Below are 23,819 nucleotides of genomic sequence, written 5' to 3'. Positions count from 1 at the left end.
CACAGCCCACCATCCCTTGGGGAGTCGAACCGGCAACCTTGTGGTTGAGAGCCCACTGGCCCATGTGGGAATCGAACCGGCAGCCTTTGGAGTTAGGAGCACAGAGCTCTAACCGCCTGAGCCACCGGGCCGGTCCAACACTATCATTTTTAATCCTTATTCTCAGAAAAATACAGCTCCTCAGCCTAATCTATGTCTGACATCACCTGGAATATGAAAGGACACAGCAAAACGATGACTGAACAAACCGCACTGCCAAATTGCCAAAGGTGGCTAGACAGATGCATATGTATGTTTACAGGCGACAGGGAAGAAATTTCGTAGTCCGGGCCTTCTCAAAATCACATGTAGGAGTCACCGGGGAGATCTTGTAAATGTGCAGATTCTGAGGCAGTATGGATGGGGGCGGGGCCTGAGAGTCCTCATTTCTAACTGGTTCCTGGGTGATACTAGCGTCCACAAAGCCCCAATCCCCCAGCTATACCTTGTCTCTGGGGAGGGCTCACCCTGTTTGGGGGGCAAGTCTGAGTCAATACGCTAAAACGTAAGACAGCCACGACAACAATTAGTTAATAATGAGGGGAGCTGCCTCTGCATTTAATTCACTCTCCCCTGACTTCTGACAGTCCCACGACAACCCAGTTAAAATACCTAAATCCACAGGATTTAGGCAAGAGCAGCGAGGGATAAAACCGAGACGGGTGGAAGGGAGCAATCTGAATACTGACAGCAGTTCTTACTCCCGGAATATTTTCAGTCTTGTACTGAATCCAGAAACTGTTCTGAGTACATGCAGATCTACATACCGCTGGAAGGCTAGGTAGAACATTGTGATATGGAGGTGATTAGTACATGGCCAATGTGAATGCTGGAACAAAGCGTCAATTTTACCAGTCTCTCGAGTTGAACATTTGATATCTCTTGGCTTCCTTCTGTCTCTGGTTATATTTTTAGCAATTAATTCATGGTAGTGCAGACAGAACCCTAATAAATGGGGTGTTGGTATTCAGAAAGTACTTTTGAAAGTAATTCTCCTGTGGTACATGGGGAACACTCTACCTCAATTTACTACCAGGGATATGAAAATAATCTGTCCTACACCATCATATTAGCACTTTGTCTTTAAAGCCTCTCTCCTCATTCTGTTACCACTAAACCCTAAGTATGTTCTGACTTGGCTGGATGGTGCTTTTCCATGAACTTGATTAATGTACACCTCCCAATCTTTTTTCAGTCTATATCCATGGAGATCACATAAACTAAACTGAGAACAACAACAGATGTTACATGTAGCCTTATGTGCTAGCTAAACTGAGTTCTATAAGCAGCTTGCTCCCAACTAGACCCAAAGACTTATACAGTTTCAGTTTAAAATAAGGAAAAAAATGAGTGTCTAAATTTAGTTAACTTAAACAAAGGTCCTTTATATCCTGGGAATCTTTCCTACTTTATTTTGCTGTCACTTATTCTGAATACGCCTATCCTTTTTTTTTTTAATTTATATATATAAATTTTATTGGGGAATATTTTTTTATAAATTTTATTGGGGAAAATTTTATAAATTTTATTGGGGAACAGTGTGTTTCTCCAGGGCCCATCAGCTCCAAGCCATTGGACTTCAATCTAGTTGTAGAGGGCGCAGCTCAGCTCCAAGTCCAGTCACCATTTCCAATCTTTAGTTGCAGGGGGCACAGCCCACCATCCCATGTGGGAATTGAACCATCCGGCCGCCCCTCCGGAAGCTCAGCGGCAGCTCGTGGTCTTCAATCTAGCTGTGGAGGGTGCAGCTCACTGGCCCATGGGGGAATCGAACCGGCAACCCTGTTGTTCAGAGCTCACGCTCTAACCAACTGAGCCATCTGGCTGCCCTGAATACTCCTACTCTTTATGGTATTACAATCTCATTTCTATAAGAAAGAATAATGGTAATAAATGGTAGTTTTTTTTACTTTTGTTTAATTTTTGTAGTTTTCTTTTGGTACTGTATGATGCGGTTTAATAGCTTTACTTAAAATAAAAATAATAAAAAGATGAACATTTGCTTTTGTTTCTTTCTTTAAACTGCTCCAGAAAATGAAAACATGTGCCCTAAAGTTTCTAAGTGCCTGCTCTCTTGGTCCAGCTGGCCTTTAAAACTGGCCATTAACCCACCCATATACTCTAACACCTCTGCCCTTATTTCTAGCCAGGGCAGGGGAAACGCCATCCCTATGGCAACCCGCCCCTCCCCCTCTTCACAGCACCGAGGACGCTCACTCTCACCCGGTGAGTTGCGCAGGGGTTCTTTCAGCCCAGGGACCTACAGAGCGTCCTCTGAGAGCCTTGATTAGGTCTCTGAAGAGGGGATCTCTATTTATTGAAGTCCCAGTGCAGCACGTGCCCAATAAAATTACCATGAAATATCCCATCGCAGAGAAAGCAGAGACTCTCAGGAACCCATCCACATGTGGGGCTGGGGATTCCAGGCCCTAATTTCAGAACCAGGAGTCCAACTACTAACAAACACTCAGCTAAGTTTAAAGAACAGGTAAGTCACCACCAGTATCCCGAATATACACTTCAAACAAACTGACCACCCCCTCCTACTGCTGATACAGCCCATCTCTCAGTGATCAAGGTTACGATTTTAACACATTTTTTTTTCACAAGGAGAATTTTGGACAAGGTGTTAGAAAACTGTGTTACCTGTAAAATCCCTTGAGGTTTACTCTGTCCTTTATCAGGTCAGCTGCCTGAACGATAATGATATTCCTTAACGCTCTTCCAGCACAAGAAGAATTCTCCCCATAAATCTAAGTGGAAAAGCAAACAATCACTGTAAATTTAGAATGAGATGATGTGTGAGCATACTATATGTAAAATATTGTGACCAAATCCTTAAGCTTCAGACAGTTATGTAACTACAAACCTAAAACTACCTATTTTATTGTACTTTTGCTATTGGTTCATTTATGCTATAAAGCCATAAAAGCTATTTTCCATATGTTAAACTTCTTTAATTGTAATTAGAAACTCCCTTTACACAAAATTTTTAGCATAAAATATCCACTGTTTTTTAAAATACAGTGTCTCTATCAAAAGAGCAAATTGAAGAATATTTTTATTATACATTAACTCTGCCATATTGATAATGCATTCATGTAAAGGTCTTAGAAGATAGGAAAATAATTTCTTCCTGTCTAGTGAACATTTTGCACCATGTCACAATTTGATAGCAGGCTGCTGTCTGCTTTGCTTTTAAGCTTCACTCAAATGCAGAATTCATAGTTAATTCCAAGAATCCTGTTTTCATCTACTTCGCAATTCCATCTAGCAGATAAAAATTTCATTTAACTTCTTTGTTTAATACTTCTAATTTGCCCATATGAGTCCCTGATTCTTGGAGGATGAAAGAGGATATTCCTTAGATCCAGAGAGGTCTACGCCCTACTTTTATGCTGCATCCTTTCTCTATAATTGGCATCTTCCTCCATAGTACAATGCTGCTTCACAAACGACGGAAGCTAAAGGAAAATGGAACATCTTCGAAAGTACAGGCTCATGAAAATTAATATATATTGGAGGTGTGTGCTTACATCTGTTTACTTGTTTCTTAGTGAACTCTTTTTGCACCTACACAATTTTGCCCCTACAAAATATATATTTTCTCTTGAAGCAAACAAACTGATAATATATTGATTATGATTTGACAGGGAACAATTCAACCCCATCTTTTTATTTCTTTAATTTTCCTGTTAGCACCTCCTAAACACAACCTGATGAGAAAGTGAGAAGGGCAGAGAATGATTTATTTTTAATACATTAAAACTTTAAAAAAAATAAATAACTTGGACAGGTCAGGTGATAGAAGCTATTACCGTAAGAGAGGTACAAGTCAACTGACACTTGACGAGTCCGGATATGCGACCAGTGTTCAGTCATTCGATCATTCAAAACAACATTTAATGAGCAGCTATCAGGCCTCATTCTAGATGCCGAAGATACAATAATGGAAAAGGCCAAAAAGGTCCTTGCTCTCACAGAGCTCACCATCTCCTGTTATTTTTAAAAATGCAACTCTTTGTTGACTGATTCTTTAGCACAACACAATAAAGGCATTCTCATCTTTTCTTACCAATTAGCATACAGTGATATTCTACTACTGAATAACTAAAAATAACCCCCACTCAGTTTTCCGTGTAAAATATCCACGATTTTTAAAATAGTGTTTCCATCAATATAGCAAATTGAAAATGTTTATGTTATAAATTACTTCTACTGTATTGATAACACATTCATGTAAAGGACTTGGAAGGTAGAGAAATTCATTTTTTGCTATTTAGTGAACATCTTGAACCGTGACACAATTATGGGGACATCTCAAACACCTTTGGCTGTGTCATCCCCAGGTGAAGGATATGGCATGATTAGGAGCGAAGGGGACAGCTATAACTAGAGGATTCTACATCGGGATTTGTGAATCATTGTTTCAGAAAATACAGTGAGAGGAAAAAGAATCATACCTGGGAAGAAGTATGTTCAAGGTATGGATTGGAGATTCTTCTCGATAGAGTCTATTTTAAAAGAAAAAGGGAAAAGATTAGAACCACATAGAAATCTTTGTATCATAAGGGCTCGATATATGCTGTTAACAGTGGCAGGCCCAGTAGGAGTCCATGCCAAAAAATGAGCTTGAATCTGAAGTCATAGACCAGAGAGGATTAACGTCCTTATTTAGTCTCATTCAGTGTATCTGGTCAATATTCATTCCACAGGGACAGATTACGCTATTTGACTGGTCCCCAATCCAGACAGTACAACTTCAAAAAGTACGATAGAAAGACTGGGATGGTTTTGTACTTGTCACTTTATTCTTAATGTGACTTGGGTTTCATTTCTCTTTCCCTTTCCATTTCCACTTTCACCAGTCTAACTCAGGTTTTCATCTCTACGCACTTGAACTGCTGCTTCAGCTTCTCAATGGATTTCCCTGCCCTCTAGTCAAGCGCACTCAGGCCATCCTGCAAACCTCAGCTTAACAAATGTCTCTAAATCATCCTCTGGATTCACACTGGGTCCCTTATTGCTTATATGCCTCAATTCAACCCTTACGGAGCCTGCCTTTCTGGGCCCACCACAGTCTGCCACCAATAGGTTTCTAGTATTCTTTCTACCTGGCTTCTTTGATTTCTCAAGACGTACTCATCAGAAGAACCTACCACTCATACCCTGCCTCTGCTCACACCATTCTGCACATCAGAAAACCCTCCATCTTCCCCAAAACTTTCCCAAATCCCACCACACTCTGAAGTCCAGGTCTGTGTAGTCATCTCCTGGGTGAAGCTTCTCCAACCCACCCCAGTCCACTAGGGTTCATCGATCTTTGGAGCTCTTCCTTTTTTTGACTATTCATGTGGCAGCTCCTGGGTGCTCTGCATTGCCAGCTGTCCTGCTGTGAGTGCATTTGCCTCAACTAATCCATAAGCTCCTGCAGGGAGTGCTGGCAGCTTATGCGGCTTTGCCTTCATAGCATCTAGCATACAACCTCACCCCAAAATGTTTATTTTTCTACGTATTTATTTGTAGATATCTATAGCTCTACCTCAGCTCAGTAAGGCAGGAGCTAATTTCTCCTACGTAACAGTCCAGTCATCAGCACGTCACCCACATATGCTTGCGCACCACAGAACTTTATCATCATTTCCCAGTGTAGTATTGGAAAAAGAACAGAGGAACTAACATCTACTGCGCTTCCAACCTATGTTTTCAAAGCTCTTTACACCTCTATTCCAAGACTTGCTGGTGCTGCAGATCCCATAGTTTTTAGTCTGCCGCCAGCACTTAGAATTTGCTAAATTTATGAAACATACCCTGCCAATCATCGCTGTCCAGCATCTGAACATTCTACTAAAATGTAATCTAAGACGAAATTCCTGTTCTGCTTCTTCCCCACTCCACATGCCTCCCACACTACTTATCTCCTAATTAAACTAAAATAAATCTATAGACTCTTTATCCAAAAATGCCAGTTGGTACACTCTGCTAAAGATTTGCGATGACTTCAAAGTAAATGGAATGTATAAGGTAGACAGGCCATTTAAAATTCCCATGTGTTAAAATAAAACATTCGTCTACCCCTTCTAGTCTAGTCTATACACACTTCCAATTGGCTCTTCCTAGGCCTTCTGGCATCCGAACCGAGGTAATGTATTCATTTCTTGAAATACTTAAACAATTTAAAATTTGTATATGCACCAGCTTTATAACTTGAAGATGAATCATCATGATAAGAGATTTTTTTCCCCCCGGAAACAGAGAGACTTTTAAAAATCAATATGGCAGGCTAGAACTGACAATCTTTATGACTCATCTAATGGCCTGAATCAGCTCAGAAAAGCAAATACTTCACATGATCTAGTTTAAAAGAAAGCGTTTAGGGTAGAAACAAGTTCTAAAGAACCAGGCAGGGGTACTTTCACAAAAGAAAGCCAACTACTTCCTTTCTCTCTGCTGCCAACCTAAATCTGGCTGTCTCAACAGTGCTCTTACACTCACACAATTCCACTTCACAGAAACTTTCCCTGTGGATGGCTTGTTTGCAAAGATTGGTAAGGTGAGTCAATAAAGAATGGGATTCTTCTACGCTGACTAGATAACAGTGTTAGATAAGCTATTAGCCCACAGGGAATCGACAAGAGCAACATAACAAGAACCGCCTTGTACAGGATACAATACCTAGATCTGTTGTAAGAAACTCCTGTGAAGCCCTAGCTTAACTGGACCCGGGGGAGCTTTGTGTCACTAACACTCTAGGACAGCAGCATTCAAACTCAGCTGAGCTGGGGGAAGCCACAGAGCCTTCTGTAGAACTCCGTAAGGGATTGATTTGTTAAACTTAAAATAACGACCATAACTTTGTACTTTTTTTGGAGACCGCTCTATGTTAGTTGTTACAAAAATAGCAAGTGCCAAAGACTGAAAGAAAAAAAAGAAGATGGAGGAATAGTCCATCCATTACCTCATTTTAAATAGATGTTGGGAAAGGATTGTTGCGTAATTTTATCAAGAGAATACAGCCCATGGACCAGCTTACAGGAATCTGAGAATCACTGCTCTAAGTCACCTCACAACTTGCTCTCCCAGAATTTACCTGAAGGACTATCACAAGAGCACCCTTGAAAATGCACCCCTCTCCATTTCAATATTCTTTCCCTAATATACAACTATCTAGCTGTTTTCATCCCATCGTTGAATCCCTTGGTTTTATTTCTCCTCTCAGCATTCCAGAGCTTCATCTAATCATTCCTGTGGCAACTACCTTCCATTCATTTCACATTTATGAAGCACCTACTGAGCTCCGGGCCAAGCACTGTGGGAGCTTCCAGAAACATACATACGAACAAGATACCATTCCTAATTTAGAAATCAATTTACCAGAAGACATAGGATCTAAAGAACATTTTAAACCCATGAATTCTCTTTCTTGATCCCGATTTCTTATCAATTCATTCTATAATCTTGGATGACTGATCCAGTTGATACAGGATGTCCTCTTTTAAATGGCTCTTACTATCATACCTCATAAATACAATGCCCAGATGAGGTGATGATTCTTTTCTTCCCCTTTATTTCCAATTTCCTAGAATTATTTAAACTAGATACAGTGATTCTGTCATGAAAGATATATATATATATATATATATATATATATATATATATATATATATATACACACCATAGAGAGAAGACTGGTAACAACACAAACACAATTAGATTTTAATTCCAATTTATTTTTCCTTTTCATTTTAATAAACCAAGGAAAATGATTCCCTAAGTGATTCCAGGCAAACCTCATATTTTAAACATGTATTTAGGAAATTGCAACCCTTTAATATTCACAAATGAACCTCCAGAAAAAATAATGGCATAACTCAAAAGGATAACTGGTTAGCAATCATATACTATCTTCATTTTTTTTAAGTTAGCTGTCCACTAAAATTAAACTATAATAGTGTATGAGGTTGGGTCTGAACCAGCATGGAACTCATTCCAGAGTCACTGAAAGTATCTTACTAAACTATATGATAGACTTAGGCATACTTTTTGCCATCTCTTAAAGGACATGCCTTAATACTCTTCTTGGATTGCGTTCAAGTACCGGGGCTACCAAGGGAAAGAGAAATGAAAGGAGGAAAGCTGTATTACTTCAATCACCACAGAAGTATGACCTGCTCTATTACAAACAGGAACCAACAAGAACCACCAAATTTATCGATAACTTGAGAATTCAGTTCATGATACAACTTTCTGTCACCTTCAGCCATTGTCCTTTTCCCATTCTGGGTAATCAAGTAGAATATGAAGATGTTAAAGTGAAATAAGTATATTTAGATTCCTTACAGTTCCAGAAGCCAAGAAGCTTCATAAGCAACTGGAGAGCAGATGGGTTAAGAGATTATCAACTAAAACAATAAAGGTTGTGATCTAGTAGGCTGTCCAGTAGAGTTCTAACACTGCAGGTCCTTTTTTAAGCCCCAGGATACACTTACATCTCAATCAAAGCTTCATCAAGATTAAAAGTACAGAATCCCAGCCAGTCCGTTGGCTTGGGAATTACATGGTCATCACAAGTTAGGCATAATGCAAACCGGAGATGTGAGCCAGTGACTGAAATGGCAGAGCAGGGCAGTTCGCCGTGACGCTCTTTCTGCAAGCGCTGGTCACAGCTGAGGCCCACACCGCTTCCTCAGGGCCCCAAGTCAGTCACAGCCACGAAGGTCATTTGTAACATTAACTTCTCAACATAGCCTGGCCACACCAAAGTCCATGATGTTCTCGAAATTACATTTTTCTCTGGCTCTATGAGGTGTTAAGAAAATGGAATGAAAGGGAAGGTGGCAGAAATGCTTACTGAGCACTTACTTTGTCTTCGGCACTTTCCCTATTAGTAACTGCACCCACCTATTCGTATTTTTACAGACAGGAGGCCTGAGGATCAGAGAAATTAAGAAATTCACTTAAGGTCCCAGAACTGGAAAGTAACAGAGTGAGGACTGAAACAAAAGTCTCTGATTCCAAAGCCACCACTCCACTGTAACATGCTGTTAAATAATAAATAATTGAGTTACTAGCATGTGTTAGAGATTAGATTGTTTTACATGCAACACATCACTGAATCCTTGAAAATCTATTAGGTGCTATTATTAATCCCTTTTTGCAGATGACAAAACTAGATGTAAAGAGGTTAAGAAATTCACTCGAGTTTACGACCTCAGCCTGTCTTTAGTTACCGCCCCGTACATGCATCTGATAACATAGAACTTGGTGACTTAAGAGGCACATGACAAACGAGGCACATAACTCAATGTATGAAGAAGTCACATCTGCTAGTTCCAGTGGTTCTTAACCCTGGATGTAAATTAGAGCCATCTGGGAAACTGATGATAAAAACGAACAGGTGTTCAGGTCTCACTCCAGACCCACAGAATTAGAACCGGTAGGAGTAGGGTCTCAGTGGTTTTTGGCAAGCTTGCCAGGGAGTTCTCATGTGCACCCAGGTTTGAGGAAAACTGTAAAAATCAGTGGTTGACATTGGCAATTTGAACCTTTCATCATCCACTTCAGCTCTAAGGCTGAGAGCACTCCTCAGACATCACCTCCCTGACACTCCTGGCTGAGGAATAAGTCATTTGACCAGTAGCTCTGGGCTCTGTGGCGGAGCTTCTAAGTCTGGCTGGTACAGAACAAAGAGCCAGTGTTTCAGTAAATCCCACCTTGCACCTGTTCATGTGGTATGTGTTTTTTATTTACCCCAGCCCAGACATAGCCCTAAGCCAAGGTACCTTCATGTCTGCAGAGCAGCACAGCACCTACATACCTTCTGAAAGGGCATCCCCTTTTAATGGGATCCACAGCGTAAAACTTAATTTTTACTTCTCATTATTAAAGGACTCTCTTCTAGTATAAACATGTTTGCCCCACTTAAAAGCTCAAGTAGAAAATCAAAGTGGGTTCTAGGAATACTTATAAATATTTCACAATCTTGCCTGCCTAGGGACATAACTCAGCAAGAACCAGCAGCTTCTGGGAAATATATACACAATAGGTACAATAGAAACAAACCCTGGGGCGTCATCAACTTGATTTTATTCAATCCTTCGGAAAATATCTTCCCCTGTGTTTACAAACAAAATAGTTTTGCCTAACAGGGTGGGCTTCCTTTGATAATGCAATCACAGAAAAGCCTTTACATTTTAGGAATCAAGTCGCTAAAGATTTGGAACAATAGGCAAATTAACAAGCTTACTTATCTCCCCTTTTCACTGAATTCCTGACTTGTATTAACATCAACCTGCCAGTAACACTCAGACTCCAAGAGGAGCCCTTTCCACAGTAGCCAACATGAAGCAACTCCCACTGGCCAAACCTGGGACAACTTGAGCAAAATAATTCAAGTATTACACTAGATCCATGAGTATATACAGATATAAATAATTGAATAAATAAACTTTGGGGGCAGCTCTTCCTTAAAGAATAAATCTAATGACTAAATGCAATAAAAAGAGGAAAACAGAAAACCACCATGAGGCAGGACTGAATGTTGCAGACAAGAAACATCAATGGACACCAAAATTAGTGGACGAAAGTATAATGAGATCCAGGATATTTCCATAGTGTCAAAGTGTCTCCCCACAAAATATGACTGAGTACAGAGAAAAAAATAGTAACTTGTCTGTGGAAATTAGCAGATACCACCTCAACAAAGTGAAAAAAGGCAATCACAAGGCATGTTGACATCATGTGCCTGTTCATACGAGACACTGAGCAAGGAGTCTCATTTTTGTCAAAATGCATACCTGAATTAAACGAGAAAACATCAGACAACTTCAAAGTCAGGGACAATGTAACAAGCCTTCCTCTGCAAAAATTGCCCAGGGTATGAGAGACCAAGAAAAACTACCTCAGATTGGAGGAGACCAAAGGAAACGGACGAGGAAAGGCACAGTGTACTTCTGGACTAGGAGAGGGGCCTTGGTAGGACAACTGGCAAAATGTGAATGAGGTCTGTATTTGGGTTAATTGAGTGTTCATGCTGCTTTTCACCAGGGTGCTGTGGTTACAGAAAATGTTAACATTTGGGAAGCTGGGTGATGGTTATCAGGGAACTCCCTCGGTACTATTTGTACAACTTTTAAGTCTGAAATTATTTCCCAATGAAAAGCTAACCAAAAAAGTAATGGCCTCCTTCCTCCCCACAAAATCTCAAAAAAAAACATTCAAATCTTCTTTCAAAAGACAGCCTCTATTTCCTTGCTGACAGCTGCTGTGTCCCCAGCACATTAGCGTCTTCGGCTGCACAACCGAGTGACCCTACTTGCTCCCTGCCCATTCTGGCCTCTAGCACCTCCACACAAATCCGATTCATCTTCTTGGAACATCTCCTTACCTATCACCTTGTGCTAAGAAATAAAAGAGCTGCTTAAAAACAAACACAGTTCACTTTTCCTGAGTGCTCACAATGTTCCAGGTCTTCACTGGAGCGGTCAGTGGCCTCCCTGCCACAGAATCCCCGCGGCCCTTCTCTCCTACACACTCTCTGTTCCGGCCAAGCAGGTTGTCCGATTTTTCTATGCAAACCGTGTGCATTCTCACCTCTTCCTGAGCCCCTGCCACGACCTCTGCTCCCTGTGGTTCTCTACACTTCCATTTCCTGCCCTTCCTTCAATCCATGTAAAGGCTGCATGCAGCCCACCCAAGCCCTGAGCTGCCCTGATTTCTTTCTTCTCCCAAGCCCTCTACCACTTGTCTATTTTTGGCACTACAATATAATGCCTCCAGGCTCCATTTGTATGTGTGTGCCATCCTCTCAGCCAGCCTGGTAAATCCCTGGAGGGAGGTATACCTTCTGTACATCTAGGACCTTCTACTGTGTGTAGCAGGGCTAACCTTCCCAGTCACGCGGCCTGATGATCCAGACTCGCAGGCCGAGTGGGAAAGCATGATATTACCACCTCAAAATCTATGAAACCCACTGCCACCTTTGACAGGGCCCCGCCACCACCCTTCCTTTCATCTATCAACTGTCGTAAGTGTTCACAAGTGGCGTCTTTAGAGAGTACAGAAAGTCTTCACTGAACGTTGTCGATACGTTCTTAGAAACTGTGACTGTAAGTGAAATAATAAAACCAATTTTACCACGAGCTAATTGATGTAATAAACAAGAGTTAAGTTCTTACGGTATATTTCTGGTCACAAAAGCGTCACCAAACTCTTCAATAAAGGCCCAAAACACTTCTAATATTAAACATTGAAATACATGTGAGCCATACATGCATTTAAGAAAGATTAATAAAAACAAATAAGAGAATTATTTTCCAACCCGCTTATTCCACTTCAGGCTCCCAGGTGGTCAGAGCCTCCACCAGCTGCTCAGGACGCAAGGTGGGACCCACCCTGGACAGGACACTCATCCGTTGTAGGGTCACTCACACCCACACTCACTCACACTGGGACAGTGAAGACCTGCCAGTTCACCTGACGTGCACAGCTTTGGGATGTGGGAGGAAACCGGAAGACCCAGAGAAAACCACACAGACATGGGGAGAACGTGCAAACTCCACACCGAAAGTGGCGTTCCCCAGCCAGGAACTGATGTGTTTTCTTTTTTTTCTTTTCTCATCAATGTTATAATGAAACAGCGGTATTCGAGGACCTGCTGTATATTTTTATACACTGAATTAATTGATGTGCTTGTTTTAAAAATTAGAGATCTACTTGAATGCCAATTATGTCTACATAGTGAAAAACACTTCAATTAAGTCACTTTGTGTTGGGTCTTTAAGAGGGCAAAATGTTGACTTTTCCTTTCCTACATTACTGGCAAGTCAGGATGAGTGAAAGAAATACACCTTTCTTCCCTTCTTTGGCTCTGGAAATAAATTAGCCTCCTAGATGTTGCTTTTCAATTTGTACATAAATTTTTGAAAGCTGCAAAACAATAAAGGTGATAATATACAGTTCTCTAGCAGAAGGCAGATTTAGAAAACTATTTCTAACTTTTATTTCTCAATTACTCATCTAAGACACAATAAGAACCTCAGAAATTGTAAGCACCACAACGGACATTCTGAGATCACCTGGCCCATTCCAAGCCTTCATTTAAATATGTGAGTCCTATGGGAATCTACTTTGGGGGCTTGAAAACTACCGCCCACAGGCCAAACCCAGCTGCCACCTGTTTTTCATAAAGTTTTGTTGGAACACAGCTGTGCCCATTTGTTTACATACGGTCTCTATTTTTCTGCCAAAATTATTCACTATCTCGCCCTTTACAGAAAAAGTTTACCAATCCTACTACAGATTTTCAAATTTTACAGAGGAAGGGGTGCTTTATAATCTCCCTAGCAATATATTCCAGTGCTTAACCAGTTACTGATACGAATTTTTCTTTTTCATTTTGAACCAAATTATCTCCCGCTACAATTTAAGATGATTTCTTCCAAAGCTGTTTAAGGCACATTTCCATCTTCATTTACATGTTACATGAAAGCAAGAAATAGGTCAAAACAACTGTTGGCTCCCAACACGAAAACAAACAGAAAAGGAGCAATGAGTTTCACTAACTCCTTTTAAACGCGGAACTTCCAATCTGTACCATAATGTAGACAAGTCTAGACTGCAGAAAACAGATGCCAAGGACCAAATGTACAAAAGTACTGGTAAACCCAAGAATATGTTGTTAGGTCAGACATCTGAATCCTACATGGTATTCTCCCTGCCTAGAACGCCTTCCTCCTCAAACATTTAAGTTTTCGTACAGTTCATGTTAAAATGCATTCAAATGCTCAAATCTCCTATTAGAATTTCTCTCGTATTTACTTCCAAAGCACTTTAGATTCCAGATATTTGTTACGTTTGGATGTCCCTCATTCATTACGAGAATCTTAAAAGATAGGGTCTATATTCCTCTCATATTTATAAATGTCCACAGCATCTAACACGGTCCATTGCATAGTTAATTCACATTCAACGTTCGGAAAAGGAACACAATCCAGCTCTTTTACTACCTTCCTGAACTCTTTTCACCTCTGGAGCTTACCGGTCCTCGCTTTGGGCGCTGCACCTTCTCCAGGGAGGCGGACCTGCCCTCTGGTCATTAAGAGCTGAGCTCGGAATCTGCACGGTTAGATTCAAAGCACCCAACCGTACCACCCGGAAGTTATGTGTCCTTAGACAAGTTACTTAACTTCTCTGTGCCTCTGTTTCCCCCTCTTCAACTGGGAGAAATAAAATCTACTCACAGGGGTTGTTGTAAGGATTCAATGACTTCAAACAGTGGTTCTCAAACTTCAGCTCGCATCCCCCGCAGCTGGAGGCTGATTACACCAGATCCCTGGGCCCCGTCCCCAGAGGTTTGGGGTTCAGTAGGCCTGGGGCGCGGCCTGCAAAACTTGGTTACTTACAAGTTCTCAGAGCACGTGAAGGCTGAGGGGCTACATTTGGAGAAGCACTGACTTAAAATGGTACAACGGAGCTAAGAGCAGCGCGGGCTGCAGCGGCCGTGCTCGGCGGGCGCTAACTACTGTCGAGCACTCAGCAAACTTGACTGTTACTCCGGACATGAGTGTGGGTCTCCCTACACTGTAAGCTTCTCAAAGGGACAGCATTGTGTCTGTTTCATCCACATCCCTGGAACACAGCAGAGTGCCTGTGACAAAGCAAGGCCCGGGGAGCACTGACAGAATTCTCTGTCTCACCCAAGGTTCCTCCTGGTTGGAAAACAGGATGTTTGTGAAGGAAAACTGTCCTACTGGCAACATTCTCATGGGTTTCACACCAAGTGTCTTTTGGACGTAGGCTCTTTCCTTCGTGTACTTGACCCCATGAGGGTTAGGTCCCATTTCCTACATTCAGGAGTATGGAAGAGCTAACTCAGAATCCATCAGCTTTTATAAGGTTCTTGGGACCATGGTCCACTCCCAAATGGCTAAAGAATTTCTCTGGGCTTCTGTCAATGGTAACCACCTGCCGCCATTGCTGCTTAACATTCTAGGTATTGTCAGTTCTTACCTAACAAAAGCGTGACCTGGAGACTTCCAAATGGAAATCCTGACACTCATTCTAAATTTATACTGTCTTCTGGTTATTACTACTTACCTTCCTTAGCGCTCCCAGCGCTTTTAGTTAATAATTCATTTTAGGATTGGAGAAGATCAATATGAACCTCAGCAGTCTACAATATCATATACACAACTGTTCAAATTCATGACACTTGCAATACTCGGGGTCTGACACAGATCCTCCACAATTCTGCAAATAACCCTAACCACGGTGCTGTGATCCCATGGGCAGACTTCCGGTCTCATGGAAGGTCGTTTTCCTAGCTCCCTTGAAGTCAGTTAAAGCAGACGGGAACTCTATTGCTGCCTATCTTGTGTGATTCCAGTTGGAAAAATCCTTCTCTTGATGGAGATAAGAATCCTGTCATCTCATCGGTCTAGGCCTTCCTTGTTTTCTTGCTCTGATCACACCTAAAATTGTCAGCTATACTGACTGGCCTTCGCTTATTTCACAAGCCTTCAGTTAGCTGGCACTTGAGTCCTACAAGCTTGTGAAACTTTATGTATCCTGGGTCACATGTCCTCCTTACTCTTCTGAACTTGTCTCTTTAAAATCTGAGGCCCATTGAAAGCTCACTGGATAGCTGCACCAGTTTCTTTCACTTCCTTCTACTTTTCTAATACATGCTAACAGGAATACTATAGAATCAGAATTCCATTCACATCTTGTGTATATTTCCTTTTACTGTTTCCAGCTACGACACCCTAACTATCACTTCTCTTAATTTGTTGAAATCGGATTCCACGAAGGGCAGGGTTCAAATCAGGGTCACTTCCTCCCTGGCTCCCTCTCTAGCATGGCAGCCTAACCAGTATCAGGATGCCCTGTGCTGTATATTTGCACTTTCCAGGACCTGCCAACGACTTACAGTTCCTTCTCCCTCCCCCGAATCCCTTTCTTTCTGATCCTTCCACCAAATTACCTCTTCTAACCTGTCGAGATAGCCTTTCTTTTCTCTCATAAGCCAACACAGAGAGGCCTTCTTCAAACTGTTTCCCTCTTCCCCCCAACTTTTTACTCTGGTACAAAGGCCCACAGACATAACCAGTGACCCCTTCCGCCAGAACAAAGCACATACCTCGCAGGTCACCAGAGCAGCATTCCGATGTTATGGAATTTAAGGGGAATCTCTGGTTTCCCTCTGAAAATTCCCCTTTCACCACAGTAGGCATCACCAATTGGCAATCAGTTCTCCCTGCTCCCTGCTCATCCGGGGCCTCCCAGTAGAGGCTTCTGGAATGCTGCTAAAACTACCTGGCAAACATTGGCTTCCTCGGGCCCCATCCCAGCTAATCTCAGAAGCCAGTAACCATCAGTTATTTACACCCTTCCTCCAAGTGTGGGCGTTCTAGCAGCAGCCTAGGCATCACCAGAGCACTTCCCCAAAATTCAGACTTTTCAGGTTCCACCTCTGACCTATACATTTACCAGAGGACGCTTAAGGAGATCCCCAGCCAAATCACGTCCCAGTCAAGTTTGAAAAGCATTCCTCTAGACCAGGGGTGTCCAAACTGCGGCCCGCGGGCCAACTGCGGCCCGCAATCCATTTTTAATTGGCCCGCAGCAAATTCCAAAAATGTATTTAGTTTACTTAAATAAACCAGGTGAGGCAACACGTACTTCACCTCGAGTGAGTGGCCCGGCTGTTTGTGTGTTTTACCGCATATGGCCCTTGGTGAAAAACGTTGAAAAAAGTTTGGACACCCCTGACCTAGACTATCTAGATAAGAAATCCTGCTTCTACCACAAACGTTTCTAAATCATATAAAGCCCTCAAAGAGATCCTCCTAAAAAAGGATAAATAAGTTTTGAGGATGTTGCTTATTCTATTCTCCCTCCTTAAAGATGAAAAATGCACCAAAGCATATCAAAGGTACTGAAGAATTCCTGCAGTAAACCAATGTTTAATCCAACGTTTCTCAAACACATGTAACCAAGGAAGTTTTACAATCTATTTATCTAGTTTTATAAACATCTGTTACCATCTCAAAGCACATTTGTTGGCGTTAACAGGAAATGTAAATTAAAAAGCCTTTCCCAGAACATAAGCACCTCCATTTGACAATGACAAAGTATTGCACTCACCCCAAACCTCTCCTGCTGGCCTGTTTACCCATGACTTTTAATACACGTTAATCAAGTTTAGATGTGATGTTGCCTTCTACCTTCTTGGTGGTGGTGGGTGGGAGGTCAAGCAGACACCAGCCTGGGTCTCAAAGGCAGGACCTTATGCAGCCATGATGAGCTGAAGGGAAAGAAGCCAGCACCAGAGCTACCAATCCTCTGATGAAAGCAGCCTGTGATTGCCCCACGTGTTCTGGACATATTTTGCCTCCTCTCTTTACTATTTCTTACCATAGTCTAAGAGGAAAGTCACATTCAGATTCCAGTGTACATGTATTCTGCTGTATCAGATCCGAAAGCAGCTCCAAGTTTCTTGCATTCACCCCTCCTCGTTAATTATAATCACTGTAAGATGTATTTCATAAGAGGTTTCATTTTTAGAACTCCCTCAATTTTTACTTTTAATCAAACTTCATTTTAAACTTCATTCTGCTTTCTCTCTGTAGGAAATGAGGTAACAAACAGTATCTTCTCTAACTTTATGCAGCTCGGCTAGCTTAAATCACAACTCTAATCTTTTAAGACGCCCCTTTCAAAGTATATTAACACTGACTGATTGATAATCAATTTCGAGACGAAAGATCTAAAGTTAATAAAGTGCCCTACATTCCAAAAGTAGGTGACTGAGGCATTAGCTGACACAACGTGCGTGAATTGTAGAGGAGGAGACTTTTTGCTACAGTATTTTTACCGCTTAAAAGGATTTTTACAATCCTTGGTTATCTAAAAGCACTACCCTATCTCTGTTGTCCCCACTCCCACTCCTGTTCCACCCACACTCTTCCCCTCCCACATCCTATTCCAAGTACATGATGAAATATCAAGAAGCCGTTGCAAATATTTCAAAGAACTTGTAACACATGTAAGTATTTTGGTGAAAAGAGGGGGTGAAGGGACGTAAGTAAAACTGAAGAGACAGCATAAGGTCGACTGAAACAAACAGGGATACATGCAATGCTAACAGTAATGGTCTCGGTGTGATCAGCTACTGGTAGATTTTTGTTTCCTTGCAAACTCCAAATTCTTCTATATTAAATATACTACTTTTATAACCAGAAAAATAAATCTACCTCAAAAGCAAGATAAAACCTCCACTCACACCACTACCCTCCACCTCCAACCCTAAAAGGCAAAGGTAAGCAGATAAAAGTGGTAACTCCATACATAAAGGATTAAGAATATGTCTACAGTCAGAAATCTAAACTTAAATTAGCTCTAGCGTAAGCGTATTTATGAGTGGGGGAGAGTAAGATAAACCTCTAGGTAAAGAGCCACAAAGATAGGACAGGGTAAAGATTCTGCTGGGAAGGATGTTTTTAGTCCTTCCTCCTTTCTGCTCAATGGAGTCCATTTGGCCAGTCTCTCTGCCTGCCTTAGAGAGAGACAAGAGCAAGCAGGAGAGGCATGGAATAAGTACTAGGAGCCATCGGTGAGAGAAAAAGGGAAAGCAAAGACAATGAGAGACTCTGGCGGGGGGGATGTCAAACAGCACAGCAAGAAGAGACGGGCAGCCCTTCCATCTCTAAATGGCCTTTTGATCCTCTATACAGGACATAAATTGGGCTCTGCCCAAAGTTCCTCGTCTAGTAACCTCAGTGCTCAGAGTGTCTGTTTTGTGGTCCATTTGCTGAAGTGTTTAGGATAACTTTCTCTTGTCATCAACGTCTGACTACTCAGAGCTAACAACATCTAAAGAAAACAATTCAGGAACTAAATACCCGAAGGTCAAATATCAATCATTTGGGGGTTCCCAGTGTTTGAATTTAATTGTCTGTACATGGCTAGGTCAGATATCAGTTCCAAGGGAAGAATGAGAGAGACACAATGGATCATATGACAGCTACATTTAATACATGATATGAAGGCTCCTGGCCGATGTGCTTTCTAGCAAAATCTCAACTCCCTCCTCTGTCCCAGAGTACAGGTACTACATTCACGACTATTGGATATGCAAATTGCACATCAATTCTTTTTTTACTATTGATCATGATCTTCACATACAGGACACTGGCTTCATCAGAGCCATAAGCAAGAATTTACATTTTGATCGCAGCTTCATGGCCTTCACTGTCCATCACATTCCTTCCTGAATCCCAAGGTACAACTCTCCAGTTCCATGCAAGAGAACGTCCGTCCGTCTTCCGAGTTCAACATGCAGATGGGGACAGTTCTCAACCCATGGGAGGAAAGGCGGTTTAACGAGGCTTTAAGTGCATATTCAATCCACTACCTTTCCACCATAGATCTTTCAATGAAGTCAAGATTAAATCACCAAGATACCCTGTTTCCCTGAAAATAAGACCTAGCCAGACAATCAGCTCTAATATGTCTTTTGGAGCAAAAGTTAATGTAAGACACAGTATCATATTATATGTTATATTATATTATATTATACCCGGTCTTATAGTACAGTAAAATAAGACCAGTCTTATATTGATGTTTGCTCCAAAAGACGCATTAGAACTGATTGTCTGGCTAGGTCTTATTTTCGGGGAAACACGGTAGTGGTTTTTAAAGCAGTTTCTAAACTAAACTGGAAACTATTTTAAAATACACAGATAGAATATAAAACTGAATTAGATCAAAGTCTTTGCAAAAGAACACAAGATTAAGACTTTTTCTTTTCTTTTTTTTTTTTTAAAGAGATGTGCGGCTCTCCGAGGTATGAGGCCCACAGAAGCTTGGTATTTTTATACTGATTTAGTTTGATATAACGTGTGTCCCTTGGAATAAGAAGCCAAGATTCCTTTAAAAATAGGTACAAGAGATACTGAGCTGACCAAGATTTTTCAAGAAAGAAGGGGGCAGAGACCACGTAACCAAGGATTCTTCCATTTCTATTACATATTTCAAAGCAAAGAATTAGATGGCATTTGTTAAGTAAGGGAAAAACTTAGAATACTACAATGTTGTTAAAATCCCAGGGTGAAAGCATACTTATAATGCAGCTTTTACACTCTCCTCGCTTTAAACCCAGGTATAATGATTCTGGAGACTGCTTGCCCAGCAGCGGGAGTGTGCTTACCACTATTGAACTGTGCACTTAACAATGGTTAAGAAGGTAAATTTTATGTTATTTGTATTTTACCACAATTAAATGCCATATTTGACCCATATTTGATAGATTCTGAAATTCCAAATTAGCTTTCAAAGGATAATCTCCACAACTAAGTAAATACGCACACAATGAAAGCCAGACTCTCCAGGTTGAAAGTTCTCTTCTAGGGCACTTGCTGACTCTGCCCCTGAATTGCCTGTGGCTCCATGCTTAACGCCTTGGCAAACCTACTTCTTCCTTTCAGGGAGGTTTTAAAGGACAACGTTAGAAATGAACCCACGAGCAAATGAAGCCCCAGGAGTTAATTAATACAATTGTGTGCCCATGTTTTCCTCGTATAAATGTATTTAAATTCAGCACAAAAAAAGTCATCAGTATAAATAAAGCCTTATGTATGAAGGTAAAAATGAGGACTGTTCCACCTGCAGAGAACAGAACTTTGTTCTTTCCTGGCAAAGCACTTTCTCCCTCCACTCTCACCCACCCTTTCTTTAGTCAAGAGTCAATGCTAACAAAAGGTTTTCAACAGTCAACCTCCATTTCTTATTACCAACTATGTATTTGCCACACATTGGGAAACTTGGTTTTGAAAACTTTCCAATTATAAGTTAATTCCATGACTCATGGCAGGCAGTTCCTTTCACCTATGTATCTCAAGCTGGACAACAAATGCTTCGACAAAATCACAGTCCTATTAACCATCAGGTGATGTACTTAATCATCATCCATCTTCTCTCTGACTTTCTCACACTCTCCTCCGCCTGAGGGAGCAACCCACTAGGAGGTGGGCAGGGACACAACTGGAAGGAGCTGTAGCTGTCCCTTAAAATCATTGCCTTTCAAACTTTTCTGACTGCAATGCACAGTAAGGAGTACATTTTATATGTGACTCAGTTCTCATAACATATATACACATATATATATCTATATGTGTGTGTGTATATATGTATATGTATATGTGTATATATATGTATATGTATATATATGTATATGTATATATGTATGTGTATATATATATATATGTTTATAACTGAAATAAAACACTTGTAATCATCCCCTTATACTGCCTGCCAAATAAGATAAACTTTGAGTCCCGTATTATATGTATTCACATTAAACGCTAACATTCCATTATGATGATTCTACATTCTCATGTTAAGTTGTCAATGAAATAACTTCCACTTTTTTTAGCTACTTGAATCTTCAAAATCGTCAATAAGTTAATATTTAAGTACTTACATATTTACATATTCAAAATCAGGCTGAACTGCCTGACTATATACCTAGATATTATATGTGTGTTTATGTGGAGAGAGAGTAACTAACCTTGGGACCCAAAACAGCATTATTCAACACATGGAATTTTCTCAGTCATTGATTTTCTTTTTTCTTTTCTTTTTAAAGTAAAGCTTCTCTATAAATAGTCTATGCTCTGGTTTGCCAGAATAACCAACACTCTTAATAATCGTACTTAAGGAAAAGAGTATCTCCACAAAAGAATGGATAGATATAATTTTCCTTGAACCAAATTGAAGAAAGAAAAAGAACATGTATTGGAAACATCTCTTGTTCTTTTTTCTTTTTAAATATTCATGCTACATTTAAAAAGAGGGGGCCTCCTAAAAATCTTCATAGAGAGGATGGTTTAATCTTCTACAAGTGTTTCATTTGGGCCATTTCTCATTTAGCAAAATAATAGGAAGAAAGAGTAAAAGAGATGTTAAAGATTATAAAAACATAATGTCAAAAAGAAAGAGACAAAGTGGCAGAAAAAAAATTGACTAGACTTTCGTTAAGAGTGGTGTAGGGCATGAAGAAACTTTCCTCTACCCCCAAGGTTCTTCAGGTGGTCTAATAATCAAATACACATGAGAAAGATAAGCGAGAAAAAATGACCAAATTTAATTATATACGTATGTATGGGAACCCTGTGTATATGAGAGAGTCAGAGACCCCACATATATGACAGGTTCCAGGCAGAAAGGGAAAAGGAGGTACATATGACGTTCTGGGCTAAGGATACAGTAAGGCCTGCTGGGGCTTCAGAAGGTAATTGCAGAGAGAGCACAAGTTCAGTAACCAACAGTTTACCCTGCCACATAGCAGGTTATCTCTGATAATCTCTTCTTATGGGTCAGGCCCCTAATTCAAATTCCTCCAGACTGTTGGGGCAGGAACAGAAGTTCCTCTTGAACCCACAGGCTCTCAGTTGCCTTTAGCTCAAAATAATCCACATACCATAGAGGCACAACTTGGAGTGGCTTGTTCTGAACCTCTACAGTGGCAAAGTGAAACTAAAACCACAAATGTAAAGACCGGGATCTTTATGTACTTTCCGTTGTTAGTAATATCCCAGAACCGGTGTTTCTGAGGTAACCATGAAGAACTGAAGCAAAGCCCTTGAACGAGGTTGGCAGTTTGTAAAAAGGGAAAAACCAGTACGAGCAAAGAGGTTGCAGACATGGAAAGAAAGTCTGTAGCCTGGAGAGCAACCCGGCATATACAGAAGGTCCCCCAAAAATGTATACACATTTTAAGAAAGGAAAAAAACTGCATTAAAATTGTAATAATATATACCAATAACCAAAGATGAATACAAGTCATGTGCATGCATTTTTTTGGCACACTTGGTATTTCACAGTTATACACACACACACACACACACACACACACACACACTCAATTAGAAATATATTGCTTATTATTTGCCAGACACTGTTTTAAGTACTTTTTACAAATATTAATGCATGTATTACTCATAATTATCCTTGGAGGCACAGAACAGCTAAGGACATTGCCCAAGGTCATTCAGGTGGTAAGTGGCAGAGAAACCCAAGCTGGTCGGTTTCAGCATTTGTGCTCCTATTACCTCCATTCTGTGGCTTCTTCTCCATAAATGCTCTTGATTCCTGCCCCTTTGGAAGCCCACCTCTCCAGTCATCCAGTAATTCTGCAGGTCAACTTGCACTCCAACATCTTTCTAGTAATTTCAGAGGTGGTTTCTCTGTTTGCAATCAAGTCCCTGATTGACTCAGTCCCAGATCCTATTATAGAGACAAGCTTAGGTGAGCACAAAAGGCTGCACTGTACTCTGGCCCCAAAACAAGACAATTCCCCGAGAAACACTGGGAAGGGGGAGGCGGCATACTTGTCACCTAAATGAGTCAAATCCTCATCTTACAGTGTGAGAAGCAACACCTATCATGAAATTTGTGAAAGCAAGAAATAGTGGAATTCCTTATTCTCAATTTCAAGCAGAAGGCAGATGGCTTTCGACAGAAGTTCACAATTTTCTACCTGAGTCTGCTTTGAAAAGCAGCTATGAGTATCTTCAGGCCACAATTCCCTGGACTTCACACACAGAGAAATTTAAGAACTGGAAAAAATCAGGAGTGATTAAAGGAAATAAACACTCTCCTTTCTAACCAGTCAGCTGCCTCTCTTCCCACATGAGCTATCTTCTACCTTATCATCCTCGGCCTAACTGAAGGTTGAGTTTGAGGGCAGCTGGCACAATGCTTATCCGGCACTGAAGGTG

General features: G+C 40.9%; 1 protein-coding gene across 2 annotated transcripts in view; it reads right to left on the bottom strand.

Moving 5' to 3' along the window:
- RAPGEF5 (Rap guanine nucleotide exchange factor 5) overlaps positions 1-23,819 on the bottom strand; it is a 208,295-nt gene that overhangs the window by 165,115 nt on the left and 19,361 nt on the right. For both annotated transcript variants that reach the window (XM_033088310.1, XM_033088311.1), the window contains exons 2-3: positions 4,503-4,553; positions 2,686-2,792 (exon numbers count right to left, since the gene is read on the bottom strand). In XM_033088310.1, coding sequence (XP_032944201.1) covers positions 2,686-2,792; positions 4,503-4,553 — 158 coding nt within the window. The remainder of the gene's footprint in view (positions 1-2,685; positions 2,793-4,502; positions 4,554-23,819) is intronic.

Source organism: Rhinolophus ferrumequinum, chromosome 20, assembly GCF_004115265.2.
Source record: "Rhinolophus ferrumequinum isolate MPI-CBG mRhiFer1 chromosome 20, mRhiFer1_v1.p, whole genome shotgun sequence".
NCBI classification, from domain to species: domain Eukaryota; kingdom Metazoa; phylum Chordata; class Mammalia; order Chiroptera; family Rhinolophidae; genus Rhinolophus; species Rhinolophus ferrumequinum.
This window is presented reverse-complemented; position numbering and strand designations above follow the sequence as displayed.